Source organism: Prionailurus bengalensis, chromosome C1, assembly GCF_016509475.1.
Source record: "Prionailurus bengalensis isolate Pbe53 chromosome C1, Fcat_Pben_1.1_paternal_pri, whole genome shotgun sequence".
Lineage (NCBI taxonomy): Eukaryota > Metazoa > Chordata > Mammalia > Carnivora > Felidae > Prionailurus > Prionailurus bengalensis.
In genome coordinates this window covers 79,764,911-79,786,850 of record NC_057345.1, presented here as the reverse complement: position 1 = coordinate 79,786,850, position 21,940 = coordinate 79,764,911, and the positions used below count along the sequence as shown (strand labels likewise).

Here is a 21,940-nt window from a genome sequence, read left to right as displayed (position 1 = left end):
TCCAATTTGTTGGTGTATAATTGTTCATTGTAGTCTCTTATGATCCTTTGTTTATCTGTAGTTTCAATTGAAACTTCTCTTTCATTTCTGATTTTATTTGTGTCATCTCCTTGGTGAGTCTTTAGCTAAAGGTTTGTCAATTTTCTTTTCAAAGAACCAGCTCTTAGGTTCATTGATACTTTCTATTGTCATTGTAGTCTCTATTTCATTCTGTTCTAATCTTTGTTTCCTTCCATTAACTTTCAGCTTTGTTTGTTCTTTTTATAGTTTCTTGAGGTGTAAAATATGTTTGTGGTTTTTTTTTTTGTTTCTTGAGATAGGGATTAATGAGTATGAATTCTCTTAGAACTGTTTTTTCTGCATCCCATAGATTTTGGTATGTTGTTTCTCGATTTTCATGGTATTCTTTTAATTCCCTTTTGACCCACTGGATGTTTAATAGCATGTTGTTCAACGTCCACATATTTGTAATTTTATTCTTTTCTTCATGTAATTAATTTCTGGTTTCATACCACTGTGGTCAGAAAAGATGCTTGATAGGATTACAGTCTTCTTAAGACTTGTATTGTGACTTGCCATATGATCTACCCTGGAGAATGTTCCATGTGCACTTAAGAATACGTATTCTGTTGATTTCGGATGGAATACTCTGTATATATCTGTTAAGTCCATCAGATCTAATGTGTTGTTAAGGTAGTTATTTCTTACTGATTTTCTATCTGGATATCTGTCCAGTAAGTGGGGTATTAAAGTCTTCTACTATTGTGGTGTTGTCTGTTTCTTCCTTTAGGTCTGTTAATATTTGCTTTATACATTTAGGTGCTTCTATGTTGGGTACATAAATATTTACAAATGTTATATCCTCTTATCAGATTGATCTCTTTACCATTATGTAATGCTCTTTTTTGTTTCTTATTACAGTCTTCATTTTTTTTTTAATTTTTTTTTTAACGTTTATTTATTTTTGAGACAGAGAGAGACAGAGCATGAATGGGGGAGGGTCAGAGAGAGGGAGACACAGAATCGGAAACAGGCTCCAGGCTCTGAGCTGTCAGCACAGAGCCCGATGCGGGGCTCGAACTCACGGACCACGAGATCATGACCTGAGCCGAAGTCGGCCGCTTAACCGACTGAGCCACCCAGGCGCCCCATTACAGTCTTCATTTTAATGCCTATTTGGTATAAGTATAGCTCCTCAAGCTTTGTTTTGGTTTCCACTTGCACAATTATCTTTTTCCATCTCTTCAACTTTCAGTCTGTGTGTGTACTTATATCTGAAGTGAGTCTTTTGTAGGAAGCATAAGGATGGGTCTTTTTTTTTTTTTTTTTATCCATTCAGTCACTGTATGTCTTGAAAATTTAGTCCCTTTACATTTAATTATTGATTGGTATACTTTTTGCCATTTTTCATTGTTTTCATTCATTACTTGCTTTCATTATTTTCTGTTTTATCATTCCTCTCTGCCCCTTTCTTTTTCACCTCATTAGTGACTTGATGATTTTCTTTAGTGATATGCATGGATTCCTTTCTCCTTATCTTTTGTGTGTCTACTGTAGGTTTATGCTTCCTGGTTACCTTGAGGCTTACATTTAACAATTTATAACAGTCTACTATTGAAGTTGATACCAACTTAAGTTTGAATGCATTCTAAATCTCTACATTTTTACCTCCCACATGTTTTGTTTTTCAACGTTTATTTATTTTTGGGACAGAGAGAGACAGAGCATGAATGGGGGAGGGGCAGAGAGAGAGGGAGACACAGAATCGGAAACAGGCTCCAGGCTCTGAGCCATCAGCCCAGAGCCCGACGCGGGGCTCGAACTCACGGACCGCGAGATCGTGACCTGGCTGAAGTCGGACGCTTAACCGACTGCGCCACCCAGGTGCCCCCCACATGTTTTGTTTTTGATGTCACATTATACATCTTTTTACCACTTCCGTCTTTTAACCTTCATACTAGCTTTATTAGTGATTAATCCATCTTTACTATTTACTTTTATCAGTGAGATTTGTACTTCTATATGTTTTGTTAATAATTAACACCCTTTCTTTTCAGCTTACAGAAGTCCCTTTAACATTTCTTGTACAGCCAGTTTAGTAGTGATGAACCCCTTTATCTTTTGTCTAGAAATCTCTTTCTTTCCCTTTCAATTCTGAATGATAGCTTTGCAAGATAGATTATACTTGGATTGGAAGTTTTTTTTTTCTTTTAGCACTTTGAATATATTGTGTGAGTCCCTTCTGGCTTCTAAAGTTTCTGCTGAAAAATCTGCTGATAGACTCTTATGGTAGTTCCCTTGTACATTACACGTTTTTCTCTTACTGCTTTTTAGATTTTTTTCCTTTTCATTAACTTTTGACAATTTAATTGGGTGGGTCTTATTTGTAACTCTCTGGGCTTTCCTAGATCTGGATGTCTATTTCCTTCTCCAAGTTAGGGAAGTTTTCAGCCATTATTTCATCAAGTAAGTTTTCTGCCCCTTTCTCTTTTTTTCTAGGACTCCTATAATGCAAATGTTAGTTTAAGGGAGTTATGGAATGTCATCAAGAAGACTATATTCACGTTTTTCTTTTTTTTTCTGTTTGCTGCTCTGATTGTATGAGTTCCATTGTCTTGTCTTTGAGTTCACTACTCCTTTCTTCCGCTCCATCTATTCTGTTGAAACCCTCTCACGTAATTTTCAGTTTTCTTCAGCTCTGTGACTTCTGTCTGGTACTTATATTTTCTATCTCTTGACATCCTCACTGTGTTTATTCTTGACCCAAATTCAGTGAGCATCTTTATGACCACTATTTTGAACTCTTTATCAGGTAAATTACTTATTGCCATTTCATTAAGGTTTCTTCTGTGTTTTGTTCTTTCATTTGGAACATATTCCTGTTTCTTCATTTTGCTTGCCTCTTTGTGTTGGTTTCTGTGCATTAGATGAAACAGCCACCTCTCTCAGGCTTGAAGAAGTGGCCTCATGTAGGAGATGAACCTTATCATTCAACCCGGACCTAGTTCTTGGTTGTCTAACCTTTATGTTTGTCCAAGCAGTCTTTTTTCTATATTTCATGGCTCCCAGTAGTTGCAGATATGTCAAGACCTGTCAGTGTCCCAAAGTGGAGGGTCTCAGCACCTAGATTTGGTCAGTTGGAAGCCAGACCCTCAGGCATCAGTTTTTTAAAGTATGCAAATATATATAATCCTGTGGGAATGCAAGCATAAGCCCCACTGTCCACCAGAGCCAGGTAATCTGGAGGTGTCTCCTGGGTGACAGTTGCAAAAAAAGGGCTTCAAAGAAATGTATTAGCTAGCTCCCTTCTGAGAGGTATCAGGAAGCTATAGCAAGGCAGAAGAGAGTGCAAGGATGGTGTCCACAACCCTACATTATCTGGGAGCATCTCTGTAGGCCCCAATTGTGTGCCAAACATGAAGCCCACCCCTCGGGCCAAAGCTCCAGGACAAGCAAATAGGCTTCTTTCCCAGAAAGACTGGGGATGTGTCTCAGTCAGCTGTCTGTGCTGTGCCTTAGGGGTGTCTGTCTCTCCAGTTGTTACAGTTGTGAGACATGGAATCACAAGTCCCTTTGGCCTTCAGAGCCAAGTGGTCAGGGGTGTATCATGAGGAACAGCCACAAAAATGGAGACACCAGATGTATGTAAAATCTCCCCTCTGGAGATACTGGCACTCTGGAATTTGGTAGAGGGAGAGCATATAGATGGTACCCACAGGAAGCAAGAAAAAATGATGGCACCTGTCGGCTAGAACAAGGCAGAGGAAGAATGTGAAGATGGTGCCTGCCAGCCAGCGGATCCCTGGCTGTGTGCTAAATTAATGCCTGCTCTTCAGACCAACTCTTCAAGATTAGCTGAGCCCCAGCTTAATTGAGCCCCTCTTAATTGGCTAACTCCATGGTGAGCCGTGGGGCAGGTGAGTCTGAGCACACAAGCCCTTTAAGAGCTCTTTCTCAGATTGTCTCAGACTTGTGGGTCTTGTGGATGTATGCAGGGTTGATTTTCAAAGCTAGATGTTTTGGGGGCTTGTCTCTTTGGTGCAGGTCTTTTTTTTTTTTTTCAACGTTTATTTTATTTTTGGGACAGAGAGAGACAGAGCATGAACGGGGGAGGGGCAGAGAGAGAGGGAGACACAGAATCGGAAACAGGCTCCAGGCTCTGAGCCATCAGCCCAGAGCCCGACGCGGGGCTCGAACTCACGGACCGCGAGATCGTGACCTGGCTGAAGTCGGACGCTTAACCGACTGCGCCACCCAGGCGCCCCTGGTGCAGGTCTTAAACGCAAGGAGGCTGCAAGTTTTGAGTTCTCTCCCAATTGTGGGTTGCTGTGCCAGGGTTGGGGTTTATGACAAGACTGAGTCCTGACCTCTCCTACCTGCTTCGATGTGGACCACGTTTTGTTCACCTGATATGTAGGAGTTGCTCAGTTTTTAGTTTTTTTCCAGAGGAATTTCCATATTTACCTGCAGAGTTGTGTGTGCCCACTGGGGGGAGGTAAGCACAGGCTCCTCCTACGTCACCATCTTGAATTGGAACTGTCTTTGCTTAACTTGGAAAAAAGAATATAACATAGAAAACCTTTACCCTGTTTCAGAGTCTACGTGTGTTCCCCCCAACAAAATATCAGTCCCACTATTGATGCCTCTTGTGACCTTAATGGAGCGCCAGGAGGTCACTTTTGAAGGAACTGACATGTGGGAAAAAAATGACGAAAGCTGTGAGATTATGCTGAACCACTTGGCAACAGCCCGTCTCATGGCAGAGGCTGCAGACAGCTACCGGATGAACGCCGAGAGGATCTTGGAAGGTAAGAGCTATGTTCTATAGGCCACTCTCTACTCTGCAGAGTGATTAGAATGAAGGAACTTTGAAAAAGCATGGATGGTCTCAGGAAAAGACCAAATAGGAAAGATTAAGGCATGAAATTCCATTTCTTACGATGAATCCTTACTTTCTCTTAATCTCTAAGTGACTTGAGAGTCCTGTTTATCCTTTTTTATGTGTTCGGTTGTGTCAGTGGCATAGAATAAGCTGAGAGAAAGGGTCAACAAAGAATTGGTCAGCCTACCTATCATTAGAACTCCTGATCGGAGCTATTTGAAGATGTGATGGGCCAATATGGGGAGTTAGACTTCTGTGTGACTTCATTTATCTGCATTCCTGTTTCTTCCCAGTCACACTGGGAGGTGAGCTCTCCTGCTTTTAGCATAGCATCAGAGGGTCCAACACAGGTAAAGGCACTGCAGAGACAGCATGGAGAGAAATATAAACCACCAGTACTTAGGTCTGGATTCATGTAAAGTGTGCCTTAAGTAATGACCACCTAGACTGAAGGAGGTGGATGGAGGTGGGAAGGCCTTCCCTGTAGGACTGCAGCTGAGAAAGAGTCTGTTAAGGGTTTTAAACATGGGAAAGTGTCATGACATGGTCAGATTTATTTTAAATTTTGCATCTGTGTGTGGGAGGCTGGAGAGCTGAAGGCTTGTAGGCAAAAAAGACCATTTAGGAAGCAGGTACGAGAAAGAAGGCTTTACTCAAGGTGGTTATCAGGAATGACTATTTTCTCTTCTTCACTGTATTTCTGAAATTCTTCAAGGGCCTAAAGTTATATCCACAAAGTTAAGAAAAAAATTATATAGGGCAGGAGAGGCCTATTTATTTCACCACAAAGTTGTTGCTTCAGAACCAGAATTTGGGTCTAAACAATTTATACTGTATCTGCTGTAGGTTTAAGAACTACATACCTGTTTCAAGTTTTTCCTCAGAAAGTTCTCCACAGTTGGCAGTGTAGGATTCAAAAAATAAAAGCACATAATTCAATTCACCAGATATTAGAGTGCCTATTTATACAAGGCTAATAACTATACTACCCTAGATGTTGCCTAAGCCAATATATTAGAATGGGTTTTGAGAAAAGCACTTTAAGCTTCTCTATAGCAAATCACTTTAAAGGTATCTAATGGTATTTCTCAGTTAATCCTGCTACAGGTTTATATAGCAAGTTCCCATTGCTGGAAGTAACTATGAACCCAGTAGGAGCAGAGATTTACTCAACTAACAAATACCCAGCCCAAGGCAGGGACTCAAAGCATGTTAACTGAATGAATGGAAGTCGTCATCTGGCCTCCAGGATGTTATCTGTCAAAGATATTCTGGCTTCACATGGAAGGATGGACAAAGAAGGCTTCTATTCTTAACCACAAAGATCCTATAAATCTAGATGGTAGAGATATATTTAAGGACAGAGCAGATTAAGCCAGAAGTAATCAAAGATGAGAACCACAGCCTGTCTGACTCTTTGGCTGTTGGTCTCTACTTCACTAATAGAGTTGACTGAATATTCTTGGCTTTAAGTAGAGCAGATCTTCTCTTATGAAACAGAGGGAGAGAGTCAAGAAACAGATCCACACATATGTCTGTCAATATATTTTTGAGAAAGGTGCCAATGAAATTCATTGGATTTAGTCTTTCAACAAATGGTGCTGGAACTATTGGATATGATATGCAAAAGAAAAAATGAATCATCTTTACTGCATACCATATACATTAATTAATCCAAAATGGATCACAGACCCAAATGTAAGAGCTAAAGTATAAAGCTCCTATAAGATGACATAGGGAAAATTCACTGTGGCCTTGGATTAGCAAAGCTATTTTAGGACCCAAAAAGCCTGAACCACACCAAAAAATGCTGATGAATCAAAATTCTAAATTTTGCTCTTCAGAAGATACCATTAAGAAAGTAAAAAGGCAAGCCACAGACTATAAGAAGATATTTGCTAAACATTTATCCAATTAAGGATTTATATCTAGACTGTATAAAGTACTCTTAGAATTCATTAAGAAGACAAACAAGATTTGAATAGATGCTACACTTGAGCAGATCTTCAAATGACAAATAACTACACAGAAAGATGTTCAAAGCATTAGTCATTAGGGAAATATAAATTTAAACCACAGTGAGATAATACTGTCTAGAATGGTTACAATTTAAAAAGAATGATAATACTAAGATTTGGCAGCTTGTGGAGAAGCTGGAGCTGGTGAGAATATAAAATGGTACAACCATTTTGGAAAAGAGTTTGACAGTTTCTCTAAAATAAACATAGATTTACCATATGCCCCAGTAATTCCTCTACTAGAGAAAACACATGTCCGCGCAAAGACTTATATACAAATGTTTACAACAGTATTCATAACAGCCAGAAACTGGAAACAGTCCGAATCTATCAGTTGGTAAATGGATAAACAAAACGTGGAATGTCTGTATAACTGAATACTACTCAGCAGTGAAAAGGAATGAATTGATAACAGGCAACAACATGGAATACTCTCAAAAACATGGTGCAAGATAAGCCAGACCTAAAGGCCACATTGTAGGTTTGCATTTCTATCAAATCTGTAGGTGAAACAATAGCAACAGAAAGCAAAGAGGCACTAGGTAACTTGTGAGGGTGACAGAAATATTCTAAAAGTGGTGGTGATGGTTCTACAACTTGTACAGGGTATTCTAAATCAAACTGCAGAATCATGACACATAAACTGTACATCAAGAAAGCTGTAAAAACAGAACAAAACAAGGTACTTTAAACACTTTCCCACAGTGGCTTGTGCACACCAATTTTATTCTGTCCTGTTTTAGCCTCCTTGGTATCCCTTCTCTGAAAGTGCTCAGGTCCTTGACCATGGGGCTCTGCCCTTCCCTTATGGAAAGCAGAGCCTGGATTTTTCCTTGGGGCTCTTCTTAAAGTTCTGATACAAGATGAAGTTCATTTTGATCCTACCTACCTTATGCAAGTAGTCTTTCAGTCTGTATTCGAAAACTGAATTAACTGTTCTCTTTTTATATTAGGTTTTCAACCAGATGAAGAAATGAGTGAAATCTTCAAGACTGAATTTCAAATGCGATTGCTATGGGGCAGCAAAGGTGCACAAGTCAATCAGACAGAAAGATATGAGAAATTCAACCAGATTTTAACTGCCCTCTCACGTAAATTGGAACCTCCTCCAGTAAAGCAGGCAGAGCTTTGATAACTCTCGAGAATACCTTAGGATATTATTTCAAGCTTCGTCAGTTTCTTCTTTGGGAAGGCTTATTGTTTGATAAAGTAACAATGTGCAAATCTGACAGTATACAAGCTTTTAGTATCCACAGGATATTAAACATGTAAATTGCACAGAGCACACTTATTTATGAATTGTTTAAAATTACTACTGATTTTAAAATGAAGATAATTTATTATGAAGGTAACTATTGCTAATGTTGATCAGCAAATTTAAGAGAAGATCTGGCTATGTTGGCTGGTTGCTTTCTATTACTGAGGCGTTTGACCATTTTAAATTTCTTGTCAGATAAGTGTAAATAGAACAGAGTTTAAAAGCATGAAACATTTCAGAAGGTATCAGTTGTATGATATTCTTTAAATATGAGAAATGTAAATAGTCAAATGAAAATATATCTTTTTGTGAAACAATTGTATCTAGTCTCTTTAATATTAAACAACTCATCAGCATAGAATAATCTTATCTCCTACCTTCTTCCCTAGAGACTATATCCTAATAAACCAAAATTAATGAGCGTGGGATGGAGAATTTAAGGTTCGGCCTGGGAGACAGAGTCAATAGTTATATAGGGTAGACCTGTGGTGTTTGCTAGCAGTTGACTTTGGTCAGGTTAACCTTATCATATCCTGTGTGCAACACAGCACCTGATATAAAGTAGGTACCCAGATGTTAGTATATTTCATGACATCAATGCATTTGAAACTAATGGGACTGGTGAGCTTCCAGTCCCAGATGGCAACATAGGAAGACCCTGAACTCACCTCTTCCACAGATATACCAAATTTACACCTATTTATAGAGCAATTCCTCCTAAAGAACTGAGGGCTGACTGAACAGCTTCTGCTCAACAAGAGGTAGAAACCACACAGAGAACAGCAAGAGGAATGGTGACACAGTAACAAAGGGACCCCCCCCCCCCCCAACACACACACCCAAAGCTGCAAACTGCAGTGAAGAAGGATGGTACTGAAAAACCCTGAGCAGATTCGTTTGCCCTGGGGCACAGGAAAAAAAAAGTGCCATGGTTTAAAAGGGCTACTAGAACATAAAGGAACTAGCCCTAGCACCCTGCCAAATAGTTGGTGAGCTGCTGGAACTCTCTGGGTCAGAGAGACTAATGAGCACCATGGTTTGTTTCCCTTTCACCTTAACAGTGCAGATAGGAACATGGTCCTCGCACCATAGCCGGCCTGCCACCTTGGTGAGCCCCAGGCCCCTAGCCCACAGCAGCCCCAAATGCCCTGGGGTGAAAAAAAAAAGCCATAGTTTAAAAGAGCAACTAGAGGGGCACGTAAGTGGCTCAATTAAGCATCCAACTTTGGCTCAGATCAAACTCAACATGGTTCATTGAGTTCGGGACCCGAGTCTGGCTCTGTGCTAACAGCTCCAGAAGGAAAGAAAGTGGGGTGGGGAGGAAGCAATTCATCTAGAAGAAAGGGTGGAGACTTAAGGATTGTCAAGCAGAGAAACTGGTAGGCTTTTAGGTATATTAAAACAACAGTGTCTACCATGTGAGGTTGAAAAGTTAATTAAAACAACAGAAGCCAGGAATGGGGAGATTCGTTACTAGAGTTCTGATCAAGTGTTATTCTTCTCATCAGTAGAAGAACAAAGGGACCCCCTTTGTTCAGCTAAAACATACTGATTAGCTTTAAGTACATAAAATGTCAAGGGTAAATGCTATTAAGAAAAATTAGGGTCAAAGTTTCAAACAGTAGAGGAAAAAATGGAGAAAATTTAAAAATATATATGTAAAGAGACAGTAAAGTGAGATGAATAGCAGGCACAAAAATGGCAGAAATAAGTCCAAATTTATCAATAATCATTACAAACATAAATACACTGAACCTGCCAGTTAAAAGAGATAGCATTCTAGATTTAACACAAAACCACCTTATACTCTAAGAAACATAAAGCATAAAAATACATAAAAAAGTAAAGTGCGTTAGAAAAGGTCAGGATAATTAGAACAGGGTGTGATCAGGAGGACACAGTGGGACTATGGAGTGCTGGTAATGTTGTATTTCCAGACCCAAGTGTTGACTTTCTAGTAACTTAAGCTTACATTTAAGTTTTATGCATTTCTCTGAACGTATACTTTATAACAAGGTATTAAAACATTTGCAAAAAAAAAAAAAAAATGTGATACCTAGGAATGGTTTTAACAAAAGATGTACAAGAATTTGGTGAAAAAAAATTTTAACTTTAAACATTTGAAGAAAAGTAAATGAACAGGAGCATCATGTTCCTAGATTTCAAAATTTGGTATCAGAGATACTAGTTCTTAAAATGACCTATAAGCTCAATACAATCCCATTCAAAATCCAACAGGATTTTTCAAGCTTGATAAGGTTTTCCTAAAATTTACATGGCTAGAAGTAGTCAACACCATCCTAGGAAGTTAAGATGGAGGGAGGGGGGAATCTGTTCTACTAGACCTAAAAGCTGATTATTAAGCTACAGTAATTAAATTGTCATTGGAAATTTGATAAATGACAGAAGTAGCTTTGGCAATCAGTGGGGGAAAGGATGACTTTTTAAATAATTCTTGGACAACTGGTTAAGCAAAGGGAAGAAAACAGCCCCTTGCCTCCTATCATACACCAAAATAACATACATGCGAAAGGCAAAACTATAACACATTTAGAAGGAAATCTAGAATATCCTTTTTACTTTGAATCAAGGAAGAATTTCTTAAACTAGACAGAAAACATTAAATATAAAAGATTGGTCAATCTACATTAAAACAGACTTCTACTCATCAAAAGAAGTCATAAATTGAAAGAACAAAGAGATGTTACTAAAAAGACATGAAACTAACCAAAGATTAGTATGATAGGCAGCCTCCAACAATGTTAACTGACCGTCCCTGCAGCCTGGTGTTCACACCCTTCTGTTGTCCCCTCCTACACTGTAGCAGGTTTGCTCTGCATTACCAAGTACATGGGGCAGAAGTAATGCTGTATCATGTCTGAGATTAGGTTACAAAAACTACAGCTTCTGTCTTTTTCTCTTGGATCCCTGAGGCAAGCAAGATGCCATGTTCTGAGCACCCCTATGAAGAAATCCACACGGCAAGGTCCTGAGGCTGGCCAACAATCATGTGACTGACACCTTGACTGCAGCCTCCTGAGAAACTGGGCCAGTTTTATTATGCTACACAGCAAAATAACTACTTAGCATCCTTAATAAAGAATTCCCATGAATAGATATGGAAAGATAACCAGAAAAAAATGGGCAAAAGATATAAACAGGCTTTTCACAGAAAATGCAAAGTATGCTTAACTTCATCAATAAACAGGGAAAGGCAAATTAAAGATACATACCATTTTCATCTGTCGAAATGACAAAAATTGGCCAGGATATGGAGCCTAAGTAACCTTGATATACAAGTTGTAGGTATGTAGAACTGTTATAATCACTGTGAAGGAAAAATGTGGCATTTTTTTTAAAAACTGAAGATAAATATAACCCACAAACTAGCAATACAGAACTCCTGTATCCGTAAACATGCATAAGAATGTGCATAGCAGCATTGTTTATGCAAGCAAAATTCAGGACATAGCCCAATTGTCCATCAAGAGGATGGGTAAATTGTGTATTTATATAATAGAATACTATACACACTAAAATGAACTATACACACTAAAATGAACTATGCATAAACATGATTAAATCTTAGAGCTGAGTGAAAAACCAAGTCTCAGAAAATACCATGCAATATTCAAAATATTTAAATGTTAATATATAATTCATATATGAATCAACAATAGATGTCAATGTGTAAATCAAGAAAATAAACCCTTTATTTTTTTTTAATGTTTACTTATTTTTGAGAAAGAGACAGAGTGCAAGCAGGGGAGGGTCAGTGAAAGAGGGAGACACAAGATCTGAAGCAGGCTCCAGGCCCCGAAATATCAGCAGAGCCTGACATGGGGCTCAAACTCCCCAACCATAAGATCATGACCTGAGCCGAAGTCGGATGTGTAACCAATTGAGCCACCCAGGGGACCCAACCCTTGTATTCTTTAAATAAACCAACTACACAATAAAACTTTATCAAGTGATGAAAGTAGCACAAATCATTCAGCAATCACTAATAATTTCCAAATCACTTGTTTCAACAGTTGGGTTGGTAGAATTTTTTTGACATGGCTCCCACCAGCTAAATGATGCTCTCATATGCGGATGCAAACTCTTCCAAGGACTTCCCCCATTCAATTGGTAGTCATTAACGAATATGCTCTTTGGCACCTGAAGAGAACGGACATGCAGCTGATCCCCATCTTATCAGACAGGACAGTACCACCTGGGTGCTGGCTAAATGCCAAGAGCTAGTGGCAGGTGCTCCCAACTAGAGATAAAGGGTGAGAAGACAGGGCTAATTGGGTGGGGACTGATGATCTTGGTTGCCGGAACTGGAAACTTGTGTTTCTGTCTCATTTCATACCCAAAACTGCCCCCAGCCCCTGCATTGGCCAACCAAGAAACAATGGTTGGATGAGCAGCTTGGTTAGGTCAAGAAGGGTGAACTTGTAGAGATGGGGAGGGCAAACAAATATGATACTCCTGTCTGGAGCTCAGCCAAGGGAAGAGAGGGAAGAAAAGAGCAGTTGTGTTATCACTTGCTTTAGAGCATACTCTTCTGGGTAGGAGAATCCTGGAAGAGTCACTCGCCTCATGCCTCTTCAGTGCACACGACCGGCCACCCTCCACCACAGAACAAGTCGCCAAAATGTTAAAAAAAATCTAAAGGGCCATTACTGCACCACAGGGGCTATGTCCCTAAACACCTGTGCCTGCCCACACTCCCTTCCAATCTTCCCAGCTGCTACCAGAGCTTAGACATATGTTGCCCTTCAGCAGGATGAGGCATTTCTCTGGGAGGATGAACAGACGAGATCCTCTTTAGCTTGGTTGCCCAGGTTCCTCCTCCCACTCAAGGGCTTACAAAACCAGTAAGATTCCCCAACACTTGAAATAATAGTATATCTACTGTAAGTCCTTCAGCTTTGTCCCCAGTGCTCAAACCAGAAATGCATCACAAAGTATCATGTGTGGTTTTTGAGATAAACCCCCATGTACTGAAACTTATATTCGTTATACTTTATGCAAAAACATGGAAAGCTAATCAAGTTTTGGAAAAAATACCCTTGTGATAAAACTAAGAAAAACGAAGAAATTCAGGATAGTGGTTATCCTTGAAGGAGAGGAAGAGGATAATTTTCTATTTAAGTTGGGTGGCAGATTTACATTTATTATGTATGGTTCATACATATCTTCCACAAGAAGTTTTCCTCAGGGTCGATATTCTGGGTTTACTAAGTCAGCTTTATTGCAAGCTCCCATTTTCTACAATAATGCTATCACCACCTTACAAGAATGAGTAAGAAATTCTGTCAAATGCTGAAACTGTGCTGGAATCAAGACATTTATGTCCGTTGAGTTTCCCAGTTGTATCTAAAGAAAGGAATGAGGTTAATTTGATGTGGCCTGTTCTTAGCTTAGGATCTAGGTCAGTTGTCCATCACATTTTCTCTTAAATGCTGACAAAATTGTCAAGTACTTTTAAGAGTCGTCAAACTTTTCAGAACTTACTTCTCACCTGTATTTTTCCATCTCTAATCTTTTGGCACCTCTTCTATTTTCCGTAGTTTCTTACTCACAGTAACTATAGTCAGGAATGCATTTGACCCTAGGTATATGATGAGCTCATTGAAATAGGTTTGGTGTTTTAGATTTTTTCATCTAAACTAATAGCTTCTCACAAAGAAAATCTATCCTTTTCAACAAGTCTGGAGATCATTTTCCTCTTGAGATTGTTACAGGGATGTTATCTTTCCCTAGCAAGTTGGATTTGACTTCCCTGATCTCAGTTCAGATAGCAAAAGCCCTTTCCATTGTTTTGAGTTTTTGTTACTGACACTGTTTTCCTGCCACTTCCAAGCTTGGCATAGATCTCTATTAATCACAACAACAGAGACCCCTCCTTGTTCAGGATTAACCCTGAGTTTTATTCTCTTTTGGGGTTTCTAGAAGTTAACAGTCATAGCTTCATATTTGCCCCTTTAAAAAGCTGAATCTTCTGCAATTAAGATTACCTAAAACAACAGATGTGACACTAACTGTAGCAAACAATACCTTCCCAAGTTTTGAAATGCCAGGAAGACCAGGTGCTCTCTGACCAGGAATTCAAGCAGAAGCACAGTAAATGCTGTCCAGCCTGTGGGCAGACTGAGGTATGTGGCGTAGGGTCACTTCTTATGGACGCAGAGGAGAAGACGGTTTAAAAGGAAAGTTTGTGCAACACAGCTACAGTAGAATAAAGATAAAAAGTTCAAATTACCACACTCAATTTAAATTTATTCTAAAGAAACAGCTCCCCCCCCCCACCTTTAGGAAAGCTTGAAAGAAACTAAAACTAAAATAAAATTTCCAAAACTGCTTTGCAAAAAAAGTAACTCAACACAGATGCTTCCACTTATAGAACTCGTCATCTACTTTGTATCATCAGGCATTTAGCACACCAAAGAACAAAATAATGACATCTCTTTAGTTCACGTAGGAATAAGAGATAGATAACACACTATACACCTTAACTGACCATGAAAAGACTGTTTTATTCCATGAAAATATTCTCAACAGAGAACACTATCTTAAACAAAGCATTTACCATTAAGAAATCAACATGTGCACAAAAAGAGTAAAAATTACTGAAAAATTAAAGATTTCTTTTGGACAATTCACATGTTCAAAATTTAAGAATGATTTAAGAATGATTTAAACTGTGCAAGTACAAATGTCTGTCCTATTGTAATAACCCACGTACAGGTTGCACTATGCCACGTGAAGGACCTTGCCTCCTACGGAAGCAAATCCTGCTTTGAGAAAAACAAACAGTAGCCTGAAAAGAACAGTTAGTCCTTACAAGAATGCCTTAAACTTTGCCCTCTGTGGCCGTCAGCCAAAAAAACACAAGCACTTCAGGCTTTGTACAGAGGACAAACACAGCCAGATCACATTTCCTCCTCATTGCTAACCTTTAAAATAAAAATAGCACTAGATTTTAAAACTACTTTATGTAGTCTGTCAGTATTGAATAATGTCACATTATATAAATAACCCTGTAAAGAGATTCAAAATCTAAACTTCATAGTTTACTAGCCTCAAAGGTAATACGCTATATGTCAGCTGTGTAACAGGGGTGCACTTGATCTTAGGAAGGCATTAACTTTCACACAATTGTCATTCAGCTTTAGTATAACTGCTAGTAGGATTCAAATAACACTGGGAAAGAATTATTAAAGCAGTCACACAGCTTCTAAAATATTGCTTAAAATTCAATAATACACAGACCCATTTCACGTTCTTTCTTCCCTCAAAACAGTAAAGAACAAAATTAATGAAGCTTCTGTGGTACAAATATCCCCCCACCCATGCCCATCTCCCTATTAAACACTACTAAGAAATTAGTTAAGATACAAGTCATTAACAGAATCACAAATGCGAGGCAGGACAACATGAGCAACAGGCGCACTAACAACAATTATATTTACAAGTATAAACAAACAGGAATTTCCATTGTACAAGTAAAAGTGCACATAGATCATTACAAAGTTTCACTAAATTTTATCTGGTTGAAACAAAAGCATCACTTGGAAACAGACTACCATTTTAATAAGAACATGGTCACCCCAAATTAAAACACAACGGGGAGGCGGGGGCGGAGGGAGTCCATAAAACTTCTCCTAAAAACACTGAGTAAAGTAAAATGGACTTGGACATGTCTTTAGTCTGATGCATAAATTTGAAGATGCACCATCACACATGGTAGAGCTCTAAAAGCCACCTACCAAGGCTACATCGGCACCCGCGGCAGCGCTGCCGAGTTAAAGGAGGTCGCACCGAGCTGACACATAAAGCCCTTTGTGGGATACTGTAGTGGTAGTGTTGGCAATCGACAGGTTTAGGCACTCTAGTTTAAGGCAGCATTTGAATGGAAGCAGCTGACTTCTGACAACAGTCCTGTGTCTTGAGGTGGTGAGGATCTTGTGTGTTTATTATGCCAGGATTTCAGTGCTGACTATAGGTTCTTCCCAGACTGAGGTGAAGATGGATCACGTTTCAGAGTTCTTTCAACCGGGCTGTAGGCTAGAGCAGAGATGTTTTCTTTTTCTTATCACAGACACTTCAGGTCCACAAACTACTTCTTCATCATGCCCAAACTGGAATGTTTGTAGTGGGGAAGTTATAGCAGCGTACACGAATACTAGGATGGAAACATTAGTGCTGGAGATGTCTGACAAAGTGACTTGCACTACAAATGTAAAACAAAACAAAGGCTTTGACGAGAACACGGGATTATAAAGACATGCCTGAAAAATCTAGCCCAATCACTCTAGACATGCAACAGGATGTTAAGCAAGCACAGAGGTGGCGCAGGCAGACACTGACAAATGGCAAGGGTTCTAACAGACGACGGGTCTAAAAGCCAATTAGAACAGAGCTGGGATAGACAGTCCTGTTGGGACAGCCAAAGAGAAGACAAATTTAATGAGAGCTCTGCATTCTTTCTGATTTAGACATCAGTAAAAGAAATGGAAAAAAAGGTTAGCCATTTTCGGCTTGTTCCCTTTATGTGAATAATTGTGAATGACCAATTTAAGGATTGGTATTACAGTGATTTTTTAAAACAATGTATGGAAATGATAATGAAGTTAGTTTAAAAAAAAAAAACAAAACAAAAAACGTCTGCATGCACTCATGCAACTTGCTTCTCTCACTCTCTGTTTGAGCCTGACAACTCTAATACCCTCCCCCTAAAAGCAGCTGCATGTAACCTCCTTCAACATCTTGCCCATTTCCTCAGAAACCCTCTTCAGGAACCTGTAGTCCAGGAGGAAAAAGAAAAGAACAATTACTGAAGACCTTTGGTAAGACCAAAAGGGGTGTTCAGTTTAAAGTGTCTGTCCCCAAAGTGTCTGTCCTAAAATTATTTTACAGTCAGCTATGTGAGAACACCAGAAAAATCTGGGACATGAGCAAAATTAAAGGACCAGTCTCTTAAGTGCTTCCTCACTTTACTTCCCCACATGACCAGCACTGCACAATCCTTTACGGTACAGTATTTCCAACAAATGCTTGTTGAAATTAATGGGAAAAAATAATCTTGAATTGATGATTTAGCCAAAATGAGGAAATGCCCTAAATGGTGATAAAGATATAGTCATTCAACCCAGTCAGTCAAAAGTTTTCAAAGTAAAATTTGCCAGGACTTGCCTTCCATTCAAGATTTCCTCTCAGTGTACTTAGAATCTATTTTCCTACGTATAACTGCTAAATGCTAAACAATCACCAAAACGGTATTTCCCCAAAGACATATTCAAGATGAAAAATACAAGCATTAATTTGGAAGGAAGCTTATACATTAAAAATTTGTAGTATACTAGATGAAAATATTTTCAGGTCTCAGAAGAAAACCATTTTATTCACTCAAGAGCTGGACCAGGTGGGCTTATTTTGCAGGTCTCTTGATTAGCCTACTACTGAAATAGATTTATGTTTGAGGTGCTTGTTTTCTTCCTTTAGGAAACCAAAGCAAAGAATAGGGAGGAAAATGAAAATGACTGTATTTCTTATTCTTTCAATAAGCCAACTATGACTTTTCTTCCTAAAAACTGTAGCTACAAAAACTCAAACTCCTATGCTAAACCACTCTTTTGGGAGCCAGCTTTCTATAGCATTTCAGAGCAGTTTTACTTATTTAAATTCACTACAGTCACTGTGTTTTCAGAAGCAAAGTGTGTGTTGGGTGAAGGGGGCTTTCTATCTATGGATTCCTGCCCAAAGATCAAATTCTATAACTTATAAGGCAGAAAAGCACAAATCTTTCACAGAGACTTAAGCAGGACATAAAGCAAAAGGCATCAATTAAGCTTCACACCAATGTCACTCAAATGGTAAAACATCAAGAGAACGGTTTCTTGTGGTACTATTCACATCTTTAAGATAGAGCCTACACTCAGCTCACATAGTGAACAATGTATCTTGGATGCTCTTTAAGTTTTCTTATGTTTTCCCACCCATTGAATGTGTTTCCATTTTCCATTATTGTTCCTATGTCATACATGTCACAAAGCTGCCTGGTTAGTTTAGATGTAAGTTACTGCACCTTTACTGTTTTTCTCTAGAGTTACATCTATGTATGATGTGGGAACGTAGCCTTCTTCACCGTTCTGTCTCCGAGCTCTTGTCCAGCCATCACCTTTGTCTTCCTCAATGATGTATAGAACTTCACCTTCTTTCATTGCCAGGGTACCTTCATTATGTCCTAAATGAGAATTTTCACAGCACAAGTGTAATTAAAGTAATAATTTCGAGTAAAAGTTACAAATACAACACAAAACAACATGAAACTCTACTAGATTTCAACATACCTAGAACCCATACCTAGCCCAGTGACAAGATCTTATTAGCAACAGCTCTATGATGCTTTTGTAGTTTATCCAACACTTTCATATATAACATTATCTCACTGGAACTGGACAGTGGCCCTGAGAAACTGGCATTATTAATATCACCCCCATATAACAGATGAAGTATCTGAGCTCAATGACATTATATGATTTGACAGGATATTCTAACTCCTATTTCACTTCTCCAACTCTTTTCCCAAATTTGAGTGGCATTGCTGTCGAGAAAATTCATGACGTGTAAATCAGGAAAATATTAAGACTGTGAGAGGGCGGGAAGAAAGAAGAATATAGTTTTGAAAGAGAGCAGACAAAAACACAGGTTCACCTCTGGTGATGGTGAAAGCAGAATAGTCACAGCCACAAAGCACAAACTTCCTTCAAAACCTCATGAACCTCAGGGCTCTCTTTCTTCCCCATTGCCAACCACTCCCAACCCGCTTAGCAGTAACAGTTTTCACAAATCAGTCTTCATTTAACATGTTAAATTCTCTAGGTTACATTATAGCAAGCCCTTATTCAGTATTATTTTCTCAGAATGAGGAGTAATTAAAAACTTCACTCAACTTTAAAACTAATACAACGGATGGGTGGGGAAGGACCTTAAGTCATATGCCATTTTATAACAATTTATTTGTGAAAGTGTTACTCTGCTCCTCAGAATTGAGGAAAAGGATTTTTCACAGTCCACAAGCAGAAAAATCTGCCAGAGAGAACCACAATGTCTTCCTTCCCTCACAGGGATTGCTCCCCACCTCTCACAGGGGAAGGATGGCATAGTCAGAAGCTACTACATTCTCTCCTTTTCTCACCAGAAAATATGACCTACAGAGTCAAGCTATAATAGGGACATTTAGCTATGCCATTTGCCTTGTACCTGTCTCTCAATGTTAGCAAGTTACAAGGAAGAGCTTATAGTGGCATCCACTAGACTTCCACTTCCTAGGTTCTGAGCCACCTGCTCAAGCTGCTTCAACTTTAGTGATTACATGTAGCATTAGTAAGATCTCTGGGGGAAATTAAATTCAATTAATACAAATTAAATTAAATAAATTAAGTACAAATACAAATTAAATTAAATTTGTATCAACCAAAGTTGACAGTCAAATAAAAATCTGTACTGGGATGCTGATAACACCGGTAATTTTCTTTCAATGTCATGTATAAAAGAAAAACCTCTATTTGTAATACAGTTAAACAAAAATATTCATACTAATGAGCTGGAATTATAATTTTCTGACAATGTATTATTTAGCTAAGGACACCTAAGTACGTGTTTCAGTGTATGCAGACTTTAAGGAACCAATGTTATCAAATACAAAAGAAAATCATACCATCAAAAGGGTAGATAGCTTTGCAGTGTCCAATAGCAGGCAAGGGATCGTCATCTTCAAATTCATCGTCGAACTCATTGTGATGACCATGTTGTTGGGGTGGCCCTCGGACTTCTTGGTTTGCATCATCAGTGTAACTTCCCTCAGGACTATAAAACATAGAAGTTTATCTCATCAAGTATCACAAAGATGGAAACTTTTTATGCTATCTGAAGGTTGATCTCAGGATCAATTCACAGAACTAAATATCAATGACACAGTTCCAAATTAAGCCTTCATTTTGTTAAATGTTGATGATATATATAAATTGCCTGCAATACAAAATGCTTCTTTGTTGAAGTTCCTGAAACTAAAAAATTACAGTGTTCTAGGCATATGGCATGCATTCAACAAATAGGTCTATCACTGGGTCCAGAGATAAAATGGAGAAATGTAGGGAATACTTGCCCATAGGCATCTTTTTCCTTAAATTTTTTTTTTTTTAATTTTTTTTTCAACGTTTATTTATTTTTGGGACAGAGAGAGACAGAGCATGAACGGGGGAGGGGCAGAGAGAGAGGGAGACACAGAATCGGAAACAGGCTCCAGGCTCTGAGCCATCAGCCCAGAGCCTGACGCGGGGCTCGAACCCACGGACCGCGAGATCGTGACCTGGCTGAAGTCGGACGCTTAACCGACTGCGCCACCCAGGCGCCCCAAAATATTTTTAAGTCAAAGAGAGAAAAAATGTTAATTTTGCTAAAGAATCAAATAACTGAACAAGATACTGGAAAATCTGTATGATCAGAAATTAAAAGCACTTTTAGTATGCCTAAAAGCCACGTTCTTAAATAACACAAACAACAGAGATTAGATTACTTTAATCTAGGTTTTAACTAGTAAGAAAACCAGTATATTTGTGGGTTTCTCTTGATATATAGGTACTCTTTCAAAAAGTGATAAGAGTTTGAGAAGGAAGAACTAATATTTCTCAAGCACATACTGTTCCCAGGTATTTTATTATGAGGTGCTCTATGTACATTACTTCATTTATTACTAATAACGCTATATGGTAGGTATTTTATTTTTCTATTTCAAGTTTATGTATTTTTGAGATAGAGAATGGGAAGGGGAGAGTGGAGGAGAGAATCCCAAGCATGCTCTGTGCTGTTAGGGCAGAGCCCGATGCAAGGCTGAGCTCACAAAAGGGGAGTTCATGACCTGAGCTAAAATCGAGAGTCAAGACGACGCTTAACCAACTGAGCCATCCAGGCACCCCTGTATGATAGAGATTTTAACCTCTGTATTTTAGGAAACTGGGACTCAGAGATCATTAAAAATGACTTGCTCAAATTACACTGTAAGTAGTAACCAAGATTTGATACTAGATCTCTCAAATTTTCTCTAAAGAGAATTCTAATTTGTTGGCTCTTAGTGGGGCAGAGTGGAGAGAGACATATACACAGAGGGGGAAATTGTCACAAATGGTATGAAAGCATGGAAACTTAGCAAAATGCCTTTTGGAAGCTCTGACTCAAACTAACAATATTGTTTTTTCCTTCACAAAACTTTAAGCAATTTAACAGTTAAGTTTTTCTTCGGCATAAGCCATCCAACTCCATCTAAACCTTAAGGGAATCTTCCCAGGTCTGAGGAGCCTATGCCTTCAGACAGTAGCTCCACAAATTTTCTATGTTCATACCTTTGTTTTTGGATGCATGACAAACTAGAACAAACCAGCAATGGGAAATTTCATATTTTATGTGTAACTACTGTAAAGAAACAGAAAATCATTTAGGTTCATAAGACTAACTCTATTAAAAGCCAAACCCATTACATCAAGGAAGAAGAAAAAGAACTGTATGAAATTTAGAATGAATTTTAGAACGAAATTTAGAAAAAAGTGAAAAAAGTTTGAGGGAAAAAAATACAAATAAAATGCAAAAAGTGACCTTTCTCGTCCCTGTGTTACAAGATGATTTATGTCACTGCTATGTCTTCTGTCTCCTCTCCCACCTGTTTTGCCTTCAACTTCAGAGAGCCAAGCCTTAGGAAAAAAATAAATAAAACTGGGCTTAGTAAGTATTCTT

The 21,940-nt window shown here is 38.6% G+C and overlaps 2 protein-coding genes across 10 annotated transcripts in view; one reads left to right on the top strand and one right to left on the bottom strand.

Annotated features, from left to right (window-relative positions):
• BCAR3 (BCAR3 adaptor protein, NSP family member) overlaps positions 1-8,475 on the top strand; it is a 116,267-nt gene extending 107,792 nt beyond the window's left edge. For all 4 annotated transcript variants that reach the window (XM_043575602.1, XM_043575604.1, XM_043575603.1 and 1 more), the window contains 2 exons: positions 4,596-4,808; positions 7,854-8,475. In XM_043575602.1, the coding sequence (XP_043431537.1) occupies positions 4,596-4,808; positions 7,854-8,032 (392 nt within the window). In that variant the 3' untranslated portion in view covers positions 8,033-8,475. The remainder of the gene's footprint in view (positions 1-4,595; positions 4,809-7,853) is intronic.
• A 5,577-nt stretch (positions 8,476-14,052) lies between these two features.
• Positions 14,053-21,940, bottom strand: part of FNBP1L (formin binding protein 1 like) — a 125,387-nt gene continuing 117,499 nt past the window's right edge. For 4 of the 6 annotated variants that reach the window (XM_043575595.1, XM_043575599.1, XM_043575597.1 and 1 more), the window contains 4 exons: positions 21,803-21,897; positions 19,872-20,020; positions 18,237-18,395; positions 14,053-14,377 (listed from right to left, as the gene is read on the bottom strand). In XM_043575595.1, coding sequence (XP_043431530.1) covers positions 14,352-14,377; positions 18,237-18,395; positions 19,872-20,020; positions 21,803-21,897 — 429 coding nt within the window. In that variant the 3' untranslated portion in view covers positions 14,053-14,351. Of the gene's footprint in view, positions 14,378-14,665; positions 16,952-18,236; positions 18,396-19,871; positions 20,021-21,802; positions 21,898-21,940 lie in introns of those variants that run through there. The other 2 variants (XM_043575596.1, XM_043575598.1) reach the window with 1 other exon arrangement.